The sequence below is a fragment of the Oncorhynchus kisutch genome, linkage group LG17 (assembly GCF_002021735.2).
Source record: "Oncorhynchus kisutch isolate 150728-3 linkage group LG17, Okis_V2, whole genome shotgun sequence".
Classification (NCBI taxonomy): Eukaryota; Metazoa; Chordata; class Actinopteri; order Salmoniformes; family Salmonidae; genus Oncorhynchus; species Oncorhynchus kisutch.
The window spans coordinates 23,938,811-23,954,089 of NC_034190.2; the positions used below are offsets into that span (position 1 = coordinate 23,938,811).

General features: G+C 43.8%; 1 protein-coding gene across 5 annotated transcripts in view; it reads left to right on the forward strand.

The window, feature by feature from the left end:
* Positions 1-15,279, forward strand: part of LOC109907364 (PHD finger protein 14-like) — a 114,320-nt gene that overhangs the window by 9,778 nt on the left and 89,263 nt on the right. For all 5 annotated transcript variants that reach the window (XM_031793394.1, XM_031793396.1, XM_031793395.1 and 2 more), the window contains exons 6-13: positions 2,395-2,554; positions 4,998-5,109; positions 5,778-5,915; positions 7,597-7,743; positions 8,196-8,359; positions 9,942-10,048; positions 10,479-10,585; positions 14,106-14,201. In XM_031793394.1, the coding sequence (XP_031649254.1) occupies positions 2,395-2,554; positions 4,998-5,109; positions 5,778-5,915; positions 7,597-7,743; positions 8,196-8,359; positions 9,942-10,048; positions 10,479-10,585; positions 14,106-14,201 (1,031 nt within the window). The remainder of the gene's footprint in view (positions 1-2,394; positions 2,555-4,997; positions 5,110-5,777; positions 5,916-7,596; positions 7,744-8,195; positions 8,360-9,941; positions 10,049-10,478; positions 10,586-14,105; positions 14,202-15,279) is intronic.

Here is a 15,279-nt window from a genome sequence, read left to right on the forward strand (position 1 = left end):
GTTTATTAAGTTGTTTTTACCTAGGATATTAGTTTATTAAGTTGTTTTTACCTAGGATATTAGTTTATTGAGTTGTTTTTAAATAGGATATTAGTTTGAGTTGTTTTTACATAGGATATTAGTTTATTGAGTTGTTTTTAAATAGGATATTAGTTTGAGTTGTTTTTACATAGGATACTGGTTTATTGAATTGATTAAACAATTAATTAACTGCATGTATGAAGAGACAGCTGTTATGTACATTTCTCACAATATTCAAACAATATTGATTTGTTCGACTTCCATCTGAAATAATTTGTCTGAAATCTAAATGAGATGTACTGATGGAACAGGTAAGACTGAAGCAGCATCGATAACACTGAACTGAATTCCCCTTTAATGGCGCTGCTCTGACAGGTGTGTAGGTGTTCTCTCTCCACCTCACTCTCAGGAGGAGGCAGAGATGGACATTATGTTGGGTGTGTTGAGAACCGTACAGAGATGATTAGTGTGACATCGCTGCCAACATGAAAATAGGAACCCATCTCTGCACTGTCAAAATAACTGATTGCTCTCTCACCAAAATGATGTGTGCCTATTAGTTTGATCCTGGGGAAAAAGAAAAACACCCATCTTCATATTAGAACAGATGGAGATTCAGAACCACACACACACTCATATTCACACTTATATGTTAACACCTAATGTCTTGTAAGCACTACTGCATCCTTCCTTCCTCAGCAGCACCATATACCCAGTGAGACCTTTCATTCACTGTAAAATCGTAATACAGTTCAAATGACTTCTTCTTCTCTTGATTTAGTCAACACTATACCCTACCCCCTATAACCTCTTTAACTGCCAAGCTCGTCATTTGTGACAAGGATAATCTTCACTTGGAGGATTATGAAGCTACCCCGTAGTCATCACTTTTGGTCAGCTTAGCTCACATTAGCCAGCACCCCATGGCTTAGTGCTTCCAGCTTTGTATCTCGGTTCAAAAGGAACATCGGAGATTTGCGGCGACGGTTCAGCCGTAAGTCGGTAAAACCAGCGTGGTTATCGTTCACAGCTCCCGGTTCCCTTGGTTCAAAGCACCAATCACTATTAAGCACCCAACTGTTGCCAGCAGTATTTTCAGTAATATCTTCTTTTTTTTGTTGAAAATAAACCTTGAGCTATATTGGAGCATCTGGGGACTTAGCCTCTTGCCCTTGCCTACATACTGTGGGGGGAATCATTGAGAAAGGACATTTATTGTAGTTTGTTGTAGTTAAATGTGAGGCAGAGATCGTAGTTTGGAGGTCAGGATGAAGCTCCAGCTGTGTACTCATTGCCCTATTGAAATAATCAGTGCTTGATTGATGTAATCCTGACTTGATTGATGTAATCCTGACTTGATTGATGTAATTCTGATTTAGACTTCCTGACCTGGTCATAAATAATCCTGCTGTAAATTGAACCTTTATTTAACTAGGCAAGTCAGTTAATTAAGAACAAATTTACAATGACTTATTTACAATGACGACCTGGATACAGCAGTACCCTATATAACCCGCCTATTTTCCACACAGACAAACATTGTTTTCAAGCCACTCTAACCTATCTGTTCACTGTGATGCAAAGCAAATGGTCAAAATCAGAGAGCACATATAGAGGACATGTATGCACTGAGAGGAAAAACAAAATACAACTGAATAAACATTGCCGTGGCTTCTCATTGTTTGCCGTCGGTTGGTCGTCAGACTCGACTGATTCCCGAGTGTGGTCCAGAGTGACAAGCATGCAGAGCATGTACAACATAGACGTTTGATTTGTGAGTCTCCCATCGCTCAGAGAGCCTAGAGGCTGGTTGACTGAATTAGGAGCCAGTGTGTTATCTCTCCAATGGAAGGCAGAGAGGCTGATTGCTGCCCTCATTTGTAGCGCGGACCACGTTTGGCCAGTGTAATAGCAGCCATAGAAACCGCATCAACGAAAGTAATTGTTTTGGGAACCCTGGAAAAAATATTAGCGTGCTTTGCGTGTGGCTTCTCTCTCTCTCTTAGTCTGAGGCCTCGACAATATGATAAAATATTCCCTCTTAGAATGCTGGAGTAAAAAGTTTTAGAGTAGACTGAAAGCTCTCTGGAGGTTTTAGGGGAAACAAGTAAATACATTGTGTGCTTGTTCTCGTCCTAGGTGTGACTCACACCTTTTAAGAAGATCCACCACCTTGTTGTTAGACAATGTAATGGATTCTGCAACCCTTACTCTGATAGAGCTATTGCATGGTAGATGTATGATAGTTAGTCATTGAATGTTCGCAGCAAACGTAAAAGCTAATGGAATATGTTAACTGTTCTCAGCTACCGATCAGCATTATTGAAAGCAGCTCTGACGATGTGACTGACAGACGTTCTACATGTGTTCCAGGTTGCTATGGAGTGGACGGGGAGAGCGATTCCATCATGAGTTCTGCCTCGGAGAACTCTACGGAACCGTGGTTCTGTGATGCCTGCAAGAACGGAGTCACGCCCAGCTGTGAGCTCTGCCCCAATCAGGACGGGATCTTCAAAGAGACTGACGCTGGGAGGTGGGCCATGATTCTACACACTGATTTTATGATTTTTCACATGATTTAATTTGCTCATTTGGGTGAATTACATTGGACCAATCACGCACACTCTTGAAATTGCAATCAACACACTAGGAATTGCCTACACTATAGGAATTGCCTTCAACCACATCAACAAAAGTAGTTTGCCGTTAATGATAAGTCATTGCAGGCGACCTAAAGCCTCTCTCCATTTAAATTGTGCATGCATTCAGCTTTGGAGAAAGTATAGCAGGTGGAGAGAGGGAAAGAGAAGAGAGGGAAGACCGGGAGAGAGAGAATGAGAGGGAGGGTTAGGGGAAGAAAAAGAGAGAAGGGTAGGGAATGGAGAGAGGGAAAGAAGGCAAGTGAGGGAAGGAGAGAAAGATAGGAGGGGGGAGAAAAAGAGAGGAGAGACAGTGAGGGATAGAGAGAGAGAAAGTGTGTTATTTGAAGCGTGGAGACTCCAGCCACGCTGTCGCTGATAAGGCTCCTCAGCCAGCCTGCACCCGAATTTACTACTTCACTAGAGCATGAAAAACACAGCAAATTAAACTGTGGAGCGCTCGCTTGCTTGCTGGAGATGGATATCTTTATATTGGACTTCGGATTCTCGTCCCCAAAGTCCGCATGTGAAAATGTGTCACACCAAACTGATGCTCAGTCAGAGAGTGTGGCTTGGGCTGCTGAAATCAACTACTGAAGTTTTAAAAGCTTTTTAAGTGTTTAAGTGATTCATTTCTGTTCATTATCTGAGTGAAGTTTTCATATTTTGCTATGTTTACATTTTCAAATTTTGCAGTACCTAATTTAATAGAGCTTTGTCAACACACATTTACTTGTATACCTTAAAGATGCTTTAAAAGGTTTTGTATAATTTCAGCCAGTAGTGTACAACGTCATACATTTCATATTATATGTTACGTCCTGCAATTTTTTTTTATATATATATCGTACCAGTCAAAAGTTTGGACACACCTACTCATTCAAGGGTTTTTCTTTATTTTTACTATTTTCTACATTGTAGAATAATAGTGAAGACATAACAACTATGAAATAACACATAACACAAAATAGATTTTAGATTTGATGTTCTTCAAAGTAGCCACCCTTTGTCTTGATGACAGCTTTGCACACCCTTGACATTATCTCAACCAGCTTCATGAGGAATGCTTTTCCAACAGTCTTGAAGGAGTTCCCACATATGCTGAGCACTTGTTGGCTGCTTTTCCTTCACTCTGTGGCCCAACTCATCCCAAACCATCTCAATTGGGTTGAGGTCGGATGATTGTGGAGGCCTTCTTGGTCAAATAGCCCTTACACAGCCTGGAGGTGTGTTTTGGGTCATTGTCCTGTTGAAAAACAAATTATAGTCTCACTAAGCGCAAACCAGATGGGATGGCTTATCACTGCAGAATGCTGTGGTAGCCATGATGGTTAATTGTTCCTTGAATTTTAAATAAATCACAGACAGTGTCACCAGCATCACACCACCACCTTCATGCTTCACGGGGGGAACCACACATGCAGAGATCATCTGTTCTCCAACTCAACATCTCACAAAGACATGGCAAATCAGACCAAAGGACAGATTTCCACCGGTCTAATGTCCATTGCGCATGTTTCTTGGCGCAAGCAAGTCTCTTATTAGTGTCCTTTAGTTGTGGTTTCTTTGCAGCAATTCGACCATGAAGGCCTGATTCACATAGTCTCCTCTGAACAGTTGATGTTGAGATGTGTCTGTTACTTGAACTCTGTGAAGCATTTATTTGGGCTGCAATATGAGGTGCAGTTAACTCTAATGAACTTATCCTCTGCAGCAGAGGTAACTCTGGGTCTTTCTTTCCTGTGGCGGTCCTCATGAGTGACAGTTTCATCATAGTTCTTGATTGTTTTTGCGACGGCACTTGAAGAAACTTTCAAAGTTCTTGAAATGTTCCATATTAACTGACCTTCATGTCTTAAATTAATGATGGACTGTTGTTTCTCTTTTGCTTATTCGAACTGTTCTTGCTATAATATGGACTTGGTCTTTTACCAAATAGGGCTATCTTCTGTTTACCACCCCGACCTTGTCACAACACATCTGATTGGCTCAAATGCATTGGCTCAAATGCAAGAAGGAAAGAAACTCCACAAATGAACTGTTAACAAGGCACACCTGTTAATTGAAATGCATTCCAGGTGATTACCTCATGAAGCTGGTTGAGAGAATACCAAGAGTATGCAAAGCTGTCGTCAATGCAAGGGGTGGCTACTTTTGAAGAATTTTGGTTACTACATGATTCCATATGTGTTTTTTCATAGTTTTGATGTCTGCACTATTATTCTACAATGTAGAAAATAGTAAAAACAAAGAAAAACCCTTGAATGAGTAGGTGTAGTAGGCACATGCTTGAAATAGCGCCTTTGCTAATGTATCCTTTTCATGTGTATTTTCTAGATGGGTCCATGTGGTTTGTGCGCTCTACGTCCCTGGAGTAGCGTTTGGGGACATTGATAAACTACGACCAGTGACTCTCACAGAGATGAATTACTCCAAGTATGGGGCCAAGGCAAGTACAAATGACATGTTTTTATATGTTTCAAAGAATAAAGATGATGTAAATCGTGTGGAACAAAATCAATCCATATTACTTCCAACATGCTTTTTCACAGTGGAAGACTGAGGAATGGGTTTTAGATTTTTGGACTCCCTGTTTTTGACAACACAGACAATAGACTTCCGTTGTCTGTGATGAATTAGTCTGGTTTATGAGGAGCAGCACAGTTAAGACAGTAATAAAATGACTCTTGTGTGGTTAGTTACTGTCAAACTTTACATCCAACTATACAATCAGTGGAGTGATCAATCAGTGGAGTCACTCTGACATTCATTCTAGATAGAACCCTTTTGAGGGTCACTAAGCCAATAGAAGACTTTTGTGGAGGAGAATGATTTTTAGAAGCACTTGAAAAGGCTTCCTGCTGTGGTTCAGGGCCTTTTCAAACGGAAAATGAATTGCTGCTGGAAGACTGGTATTACTATATTTGAGAGGAGAATAATTAAAGCATTTGCAAGTTTCTCCATGTGGTCACTTTGTTTGTTTGATTGAACTGAGGGAAGTCATTGTCGAAGGTTTCTGAACCTTTTATGGTCTCCTTTGTCTCTGAGTGCAGTTTCTGAGCTCTCTATTGCATAAATGGGGTTTCTGACCAATGTTTTTGCTTCCTCTGTGTCCAGGAGTGCAGTTTCTGCGAGGACACCCGGTTCGCCCGGACAGGCGTGTGTATCAGTTGTGATGCTGGCATGTGCCGATCCTACTTCCATGTGACCTGTGCTCAGAGGGAGGGGCTTCTCTCCGAGGCAGCTGCGGAGGAGGTAAGAGAAGAAAACAGGACATGAATCATGTGACCCTGTGTTTTTTAAAATTTATTTTGTCAAATTCCTCACATATGGTGTCAGAAGTGGGATTTGATTAAATCTCAGTCTGTTTTTAAAGACCCTGTTATGCGTTTCAACAACATAGCGGGGGTGAGGATGTTCTTAGAGCAGGATATCCATCAGATCCCAGTTTCCAGACCTCCCATCAGTAGCCTTAATTCATCTGATCAATTGATTGACTTCCTTACTTGGAATCAGTTTGTCAATGAGACAGTAAGGTATTAATTTACTGTAAGTTCCTCTGGTCCCAAACGAGTAGTCCTTTAAAACAGTCTATAAACCGGCCCTGGCTCCTACACCAACCTCCTGCTTACATGGAAATTGTAATAACAAATCTAAGTCTGTACACTATAACGGTCTGGTTATAGTTAGTATTCAGGATCCTTCTGCAGTGCAGCTCATATGCGAATCGCCTCACTTATTTCGGTGGCATAAAGGTGGCCGGCGCACCGATAAACCCAGCCGGCGCACCGATAAACCCAGCCCAGAAAGTGCCTACTCACCGTTATCCACTTAATCCAGTGAGCTGTGGCAAAGGGCCCCTATCAACAGGTGAAGCCTCTGATAAAATCCACCGAAACACCTTAAGCCTAAACGGTTCTAGGGGAGCCAGGGGCCTGCCTGGGAAATGGCCGGCGGGTTTTGTAGTGTATTTTATCCCTATGACGGAGGATGAAGAGGAAAGAGAGAGATGAATGTTTTAGGACCTTGAAGGTGAGCTGTATGGTTGTTGTGGATATGGAATATAATTAAGAAATACAGGCTTTTATTGTAATTCACTGTTTTCTTACCTGGAATTTGGAAGACCATTACTGAGAAAAAAATCCCCATCGCCATACTCCGTTGTAAGAATAAGATGCACTCTTCTTCACCAGTGAGCACAGTTCATCACTCTATGGGAGCACTACATTGATGTTATTTTGATCTCGGATAACAATGAAACCGTTAGTATTTGTTAGTTTCTAATTCTCAGAGTAAAAACTCTACAGACACTATGAAAGCTGAACCAAGTTTCATTCTTCCCAGGGGATCAATACAGCTGCATTAGACAAAACATGTTTTTTAACACAAGTATATATATATATATATATATATATATATATATATATATATATATATATATATATATACTCCAATTTAGATGCACTCCTCCTCTCCAACCCTTACATCTGTTATGGTTTGACAGGAAGACAAAGTGATGGGGTAATAAACCATTCCTTCTCACTTAAGGTGACCTGACCTCAACCCCCTTGATGTCTAATCCAAAGCTCTCCACCTGTTTCACCTATAGCACTCCCTTAACTGCCTCCCGTCCACCCAGCACATTCCAAAGCCATCTGTCTCCTACAGATAACCATTGATGTAAAAAAAAAAAAAACTGTCTCTATCACTCCTCAGGTACTATAGTATTACTTCTGATGTATCATGTCTCTAGTATAACAATGTTCCATGTTTAACCCAGAATCTAACATGTTATTTTGAATGTAATTGACTGTATTTTACACAGGCAAATTGATCTCTTGACTTAAGAGTGCTGAAAGGCATGGCATACACGGTACACAAGGAACAATGTTGACCTGTGGTCGATCGTGTTTTGAACACGTGTGTGTTTCCCCAGGACATAGCCGATCCCTTCTTTGCGTACTGTAAGCAGCATGCGGACCGCTATGACAGGAAGTGGAAGAGGAAGAACTACCTGGCTCTCCAGTCCTACTGCAAGGCGTCTCTACAGGACAAAGAGAAGCAGCTGGCCCCCGAGGCACAGGTGAGAGGTCAAGACTGGCTCAGACTCAATGACCTGTCTTCGACAGTAAGTTATCCATATATCACTTATTTACTTTTATTTTACATTTACATTTGACATTTGAATCATTTATCAGACGCTCTTGTGCAGAGCGACTTACAGTAGTGAGTGCATACATTTTGGTACTTTTTCATACTGGTCCCTCATGGGAATTGAACTCATAACCCTGGCATTGCAAGCTCCATGCTCTACCAACTGAGCCAGGCAGGAGTGAATTGAAGGAGAACCCAGCAGCAACAACCTGGGGAGGTTTTAAGTTGTAATTTCTGCATCCAAGATGGCATCCTATCCCCTATATAGTGCACTCCTTTTGACCAGGACCTATAGGGAATAGAGTACCATTTGGGACGCAGTCAAACTGTCATTAGATAATGAAGTGTGTGTTTCTTTGTGTTGTGTTGAACCCCTGGCAGGCCCGTATTACCACCCGGCTGCAGCAGTACCGGTCCAGGGCAGAGCTGTCCCGTAACACCCGGCCCCAGGCCTGGGTCCCCCGGGAAAAGCTGCCGCGACCCCTGACCTCCAGCGCCTCCGCCATCAGGAAACTCATGAGGAAGGCTGAGCTCATGGGCATCAGGTAGGAGTTAAAACCTCTTAATTAATCCAACTCTTTTATTTAAATTTTCGCCTAAAATGTTATACCCAAATCTAACTGCCTGTAGCTCAGGACCTGAAGCAAGGATATGCATATTATTGATACCATTTGAAAGGAAACACTTTGAAGTTTGTGGAAATATGAAATTAATGTAGGAGACTATAACACATTAGATCTGGTAAAAGATAATACCATCATCTTTGAAATGCAAGAGAAAGGCCATAATGTATTATTCCAGCCCAGGCGCAATTTAGATTTTGACCAATAGATGCCAGCAGTGTGTGTGCAAAGTGTTAGACTGATCCAATGAACCATTGCATATCTGTTCAAAATGTTGTGTCAAGACTGCCCAAATGTGCCTAATTGGTTTATTTATACATTTTTAAGTTCAAAACTGTGCACTCTCCTCAAACAATAGCATGGTATTATTTCACTGTAATAGCTACTGTAAATTGACAGTGCAGTTAGATTAACAAGAATTTAAGCTTTCTGCCCATATCAGATATGTCCTGGGTAATTTTAATGTTACTTACAACCTCATGCTTATCACATTAGCTTACGTTATCTTAACCGTCCCGTGGGGGGGCCATCGTTCCTGAAGAGGATTTATATGTCTGCGGGAAAAGACAGTGTTCAGATCGACCAATAGCTGAGGTGTAGCCCAAATGTAGAATTTACTAGGGTTGTGCCAACATGGCAGTACTCATATTCATAATCGTATCCTTAAATTGACAGTTGATATTCGGATCGGATGATACTCGTGATAGGAAAAAACTTGTTTTATTATGCCTAAATAGGTATTGGCAAAATACCTCCCTGCATGTTCTCACTGAAAAAAAGCTGCAAATTAGGAGCAGTGCCCGGAGGGGTGTGTCTGTGTGTGTGTCTGTGTCCTCAACGTGCAGTGGACCATCAAGTTTGCTGTCACTCAGTCAGAATGTGCATCAGTTTATTGCATCAGTTTATCAGCATATTTTTTCCCTACCCGTGCCCCAATTTTGAGATATTTTGCACAATGATAGCTTGATAGCAAATGTTCTCACCATGTGATTTATCATAGTAGCAGGCAGCAGCAATCTAAATCATCAGACTGAAAACATGCGAGGTAAAGTTAAAATAAAGGTTAAATTAAAAATGTAAAAATAAAGTAATCCAATGAAATTATCCAATCAGAGCAGCAGGATCAACGTACAGCACGCCCTTCTCTTTACAGACAGACAAACTAGCCAGTTGAGTTATTTAGACTACACACAAAGACAGTATCTGAATGACATGAGAAATATGCTTGCTGGCACCGAAAATAACTGTTTTTCCAATCACGGATAATTACAAAAAATACTCCGATCATAATCGTATCCATAAATTGGCCAAATCAGTTACAATACTCGTTTTGTCCGACTACTCGGCACACCCCTAGAATTCACAAAGATTAGTTTTAACTGGAAGTGCGAGAGCTGCACCTTTTCCCCTCATCAGGGAGGGGCTTAGAGGTTAGAGAGGTGGACCGGCAACCAGAGGGTTGTCGGTTCAAATCCCGGGTCTGCCCTGTTTTTTTCTTCTTCAGCACGGACATCTTCCCCGTAGACACGTCAGACATCAGCGCCAGTGTGGACGGACGCAGGAAACACAAGCAGCCCGCCCTCACTGCAGACTTCGTCAACTATTACCTGGGTGAGCAGGGAAACCATCTGACGGATGGCTACATAGACTTACATTACCAACCTAATACACGATTATACTTCATGTTGTTACTAAATGTGAACTGTCTCTGAGAGTCTGTGCCAGAGTTCTATAGGCTCTGAGCATGCAGCCCTGGAAAAAAATACATTTTCTTCCCCAAAATGAATGATGATGATGCCATTGCCAGATGTGTGTTTGCGGGTGTGCGTGAATGTGTGCGCTCGCACGTGTTTGTGTGACGACACAGCGTGCCAGTAACCTTGAACAACATCCCCCAGCTATCTCCCATCAGATCAGTACACCCTGTTTCTCATGTGCCTTTTCCTGTATATAGATGGAGATAGATTGGGATCGGTCCTATTGATGTGTGTGTATAGATTGGGATGGTGGTTTATTGATTGGTGTCCTTATTGCTATGCAGAGAGGAACATGAAGATGGTGCAGATCCAGGACAATATCTCTGAGCAGAAGAGCCTCAAAGACAAGCTGGAGAGTGAGCAGGAGAAGCTGCACGTCGACTACAACAAGGTTAGTAGGGGTACAAGCCGTAAAAACTACCGGGAAAAAATGCTTGCTTGACTGCTCTGTGGTAGTAGACACGGCCAGGGAGATGGTGGACAAAATGTTAATCCACACTGTTATCAACCAGTCACCTAGGGGTTTACCAGTGATTCTCCAGCAGCGTTGCTCTGAGTCCTCACACTGAAGCTGTGCTATGTCTTTGTACGACATGGCCTCTGGTCTTCAGAAACACAGACAGTGCGTCATTCATAAACCGACAATGACACATTAACCACTGTTTTACTACATACCGTGAAAAATGGCATTTTAAGAGCGTTCTTGTTCCTCCTCCGTCTAGCTCTCGCCATCTCTCATCTCTGTCTCTCGCTCTATCCATCTCGTTCTCCCTCAATCTCTTGTGTCCCTTGCCTTTTCTCTCTCTCGCTCTGTCTCTCCATCTACCTCCTTTCATCTGTCCTCCCCATGTGACCTGGGTACGGTGGCGCAGGGCAGCTTCGCTCCATCAGGCCCGATGAAGAAGGGAATAAAATAGCGGAGTAAAAGTCAGAGGAGTTAATGTTGCGTTCAGTCTTTCTGCCACACGTATTAGGCGTTATTAATGGAGTGTGTGTTGCTAATTGCACCGCTCGACTTGCTTTTACATGGAGATGGAAAGAGAAAAACAGAGAAGGAGCGAGAAGCGGCCCTGGGAGAGATGGAGAAACACAGAGAGGGAAATAGGGAGAAGTGGCCCTGGGAGAGATGGAGAAACACAGAGAGGGAAATAGGGAGAAGCGGCCCTGGGAGAGATGGAGAAACACAGAGAGGGAAATAGGGAGAAGCGGCCCTGGGAGAGATGGAGAAACACAGAGAGGGAAATAGGGAGAAGCAACGCTGGGAGAGATGGAGAAACACAGAGAGGGAAAGAGGGAGAAGCGGCCCTGGGAGAGATGGAGAAACACAGAGAGGGAAATAGGGAGAAGCAGCCCTGGGAGAGATGGAGAAACACAGAGAGGGAAAGAGGGAGAAGGATAATTAAGATTAGAAGTCTAGCTACTGATACAGCTATAAAGTCCCTGGCAAGGAGGAGGATGTAGACTCAGTCATCTCTGGGAGATAATGTGAGGTGTTAGTGAACGTTTTCCTTTCACCTCCTCTGGCAGAGCTGATTAATAAGTAAAGTCCAGAGAGAGGTGGAGAAAGAGGGGGAGGAAGAGAGGGAAGGAGCCAGACAGAGTAATGGAGAAAGAGAGGGGGAGGAAGAGAGAGGAGACAGACAGAGAAATGGAGAAAGAGAGGGGGAGGAAGAGAGAGGAGACACAGAGTTACAGAGAGTTGGTGAAAGAGAGGGGGAGGAAGAGAAAGGAGTCAGACAGAATTACAGAAAGATGGAGAGGAAGAGAGAAGGAGACAGACAGACAGAGAATTACAGAGAGGGGGAGGGAGAAGGAGACAGACAGACAGAGAATTACAGAGAGATGGAGAGGAAGAGACAGAAGGAGACAGACAGAGAGATGGGGGGAGGAAGAGAGAGAAGGAGTCAGACAGACAGAGAATTGAAGAGAGGTGGAGAGGAAGAGACAGAGAAATGGAGAGGAAGAGACAGACAATTAATTACAGAGAAATAGAGGGGGAGGGAGAGGGAGAAGGAGACAGAGAATTACAGACAGATGGAGAGGAAGAGACAGGAGACAGACAGACAGAGACTTACAGAGAGATGGAGAGGAAGAGACCGAAGGAGACAGACAGACAGAGAATTACAGAGAGATAGAGGGGGAGGAAGCGAAAGGAGAAAGACAGAATTACAGAGAGATGGAGAGGAAGAGACAGAAGGAGACAGGCAGACAGAGAGATGGAGAGGAAGAGACAGAAGGAGACAGGCAGACAGAGAATTACAGAGCGATAGAGGGGGAGGTAGAGGGAGAAGGAGACAGACAGACAGAGAGATGGAGAGGAAGAGACAGAAGAAGACAGACAGAGAGATGGAGAGGAAGAGACAGAAGAAGACAGACAGAGAGATGGAGAGGAAGAGACAGAAGGAGACAGACAGAGAGATGGAGAGGAAGAGACAGAAGGAGACAGACAGAGAGATGGAGAGGAAGAGACAGAAGGAGACAGGCAGACAGAGAATTACAGAGCGATAGAGGGGGAGGTAGAGGGAGAAGGAGACAGACAGACAGAGAGATGGAGAGGAAGAGACAGAAGAAGACAGACAGAGAGATGGAGAGGAAGAGACAGAAGGAGACAGGCAGACAGAGAATTACAGAGCGATAGAGGGGGAGGTAGAGGGAGAAGGAGACAGACAGACAGAGAGATGGAGAGGAAGAGACAGAAGAAGACAGACAGAGAGATGGAGAGGAAGAGACAGAAGGAGACAGACAGACAGAGAGATGGAGAGGAAGAGACAGAAGGAGACAGACAGACAGAGAGATGGAGAGGAAGAGACAGAAGAAGACAGACAGAGAGATGGAGAGGAAGAGACAGAAGGAGACAGACAGACAGAGAGATGGAGAGGAAGAGACAGAAGGAGACAGACAGAGAGATGGAGAGGAAGAGACAGAAGGAGACAGACAGAGAGATGGAGAGGAAGAGACAGAAGGAGACAGACAGAGAGATGGAGAGGAAGAGACAGAAGGAGACAGACAGAGAGATGGAGAGGAAGAGACAGAAGGAGACAGACAGAGAGATGGAGAGGAAGAGACAGAAGGAGACAGGCAGAGAGATGGAGAGGAAGAGACAGAAGGAGACAGACCGAGAGATGGAGAGGAAGAGACAGAAGGAGACAGACAGACAGAGAGATGGAGAGGAAGAGACAGAAGGAGACAGACCGACAGAGAATTACAGAGCGATAGAGGGGGAGGTAGAGGGAGAAGGAGACAGGCAGACAGAGAGATGGAGAGGAAGAGACAGAAGGAGACAGACAGAGAGATGGAGAGGAAGAGACAGAAGGAGACAGACAGAGAGATGGAGAGGAAGAGACAGAAGGAGACAGACAGAGAGATGGAGAGGAAGAGACAGAAGGAGACAGACAGAGAGATGGAGAGGAAGAGACAGAAGGAGACAGACAGAGAGATGGAGAGGAAGAGACAGAAGGAGACAGACAGAGAGATGGAGAGGAAGAGACAGAAGGAGACAGACAGAGAGATGGAGAGGAAGAGACAGAAGGAGACAGACAGAGAGATGGAGAGGAAGAGACAGAAGGAGACAGACAGAGAGATGGAGAGGAAGAGACAGAAGGAGACAGACAGAGAGATGGAGAGGAAGAGACAGAAGGAGACAGACCGACAGAGAATTACAGTACTTGAGATTCACATCCAGTTAATAATACTCACCTCTTCTCCTCCTCTCATCTCTCTGAGGAGCTTCACGTCTTATCTATTGTCTGTCTTCAAATATAGACATGACAGGTGTTTTTACGTGTGTGTGTGTGTGTCCTTTGATGTTTCTCTTTGTATGAGTATGTAAGGGGGAGTACAAGGGTATGTGTGTGCATCTCTCTCTCACACTCACACATACACACAACCTGTCTGTCTCTCCCTTTCTGTAGCTGTGTGAGTCTCTGGAGGACCTGCAGAATGTCAACAGTGTTCTGAGGAGTGAGGGCCAGGTCATATGGACCATGCTGGGAGGAATCCTAGGACAGGTCTGTTAATATCACATCACTTTCTCCTCCTCCTCCCCTCCTTCCCTCTTCCTCCTCTGTCCACTTTCTCATCCTCCTTTCCTCCTCATCCATTCTCCTCCTCCTATCTTTCTTTTTGAATGTTTATTCGTGAGTTGGCAACCCTCCCACTAAACCAAGCTCCAGCACCGGTCCTTCGTTTGTTGTTTCCTCACGCATACGCAGAACAGAAACGTTGGTTAGAAAGTCAGAGGACTAAACTCCAACCGGACAGGTCTCCCTGCTACATGCCCAGGAGCTGGTGATGATGAGGGATTGAGAGGAATCTAGATTGGCCATAGCAACCCGCCATAGCAACCCACAAAGTTACCGTGGGGTAATTCTGCAGCCCGTAATGGGCTCCTGTAAAAAACAACATCTTTCATTTACACTAAGTGATTGACCTGTCATTTGCCATAAAGGCAGACCAGACCTGGCTCTGCTTCACTCTAAATGAAGTTAGACACGGTCCGCTTGCTTTCTATCACGTTCCCACTTGCCATGGCAACCAAATCGCCAAGGTGCGTCGCCACGGGTGATGGGTCGTTTAATGAGTGCGAAATGCGGCTCTACAGAAATTGCTCTGTGAGACTTTTTTAAGTAGCAGAGCCTGTTTGGAAGTGCCATTAAACAATATTTTATTCAGACATTCTGTCCAAAGCAACAGCCAGTGAAACATTATTCACACTCAGGTAGTGTGTGGAATGACTGAATCCAAGAGGATCGAAATTCAAACGGCGCCCAAGTCAACAATGTTATGTGATAACTGGAACTTAAACATACAGATATAAACAGGGACAGAAGAGATGAAGAGATGAATAACCAGACAGGCTCTGTACTGTGAGAGAGGAGACAGCAGGGTAATGTACTGACACTGAAGAGATGAATAACCAGACAGGCTCTGTACTGTGAGAGGGGAGACAGCAGGGTAATGTACTGACACTGAAGAGATGAATAACCAGACAGGCTCTGTACTGTGAGAGAGGAGACAGCAGGGTAATGTACTGACACTGAAGAGATGAATAACCAGACAGGCTCTGTACTGTGAGAGGGGAGACAG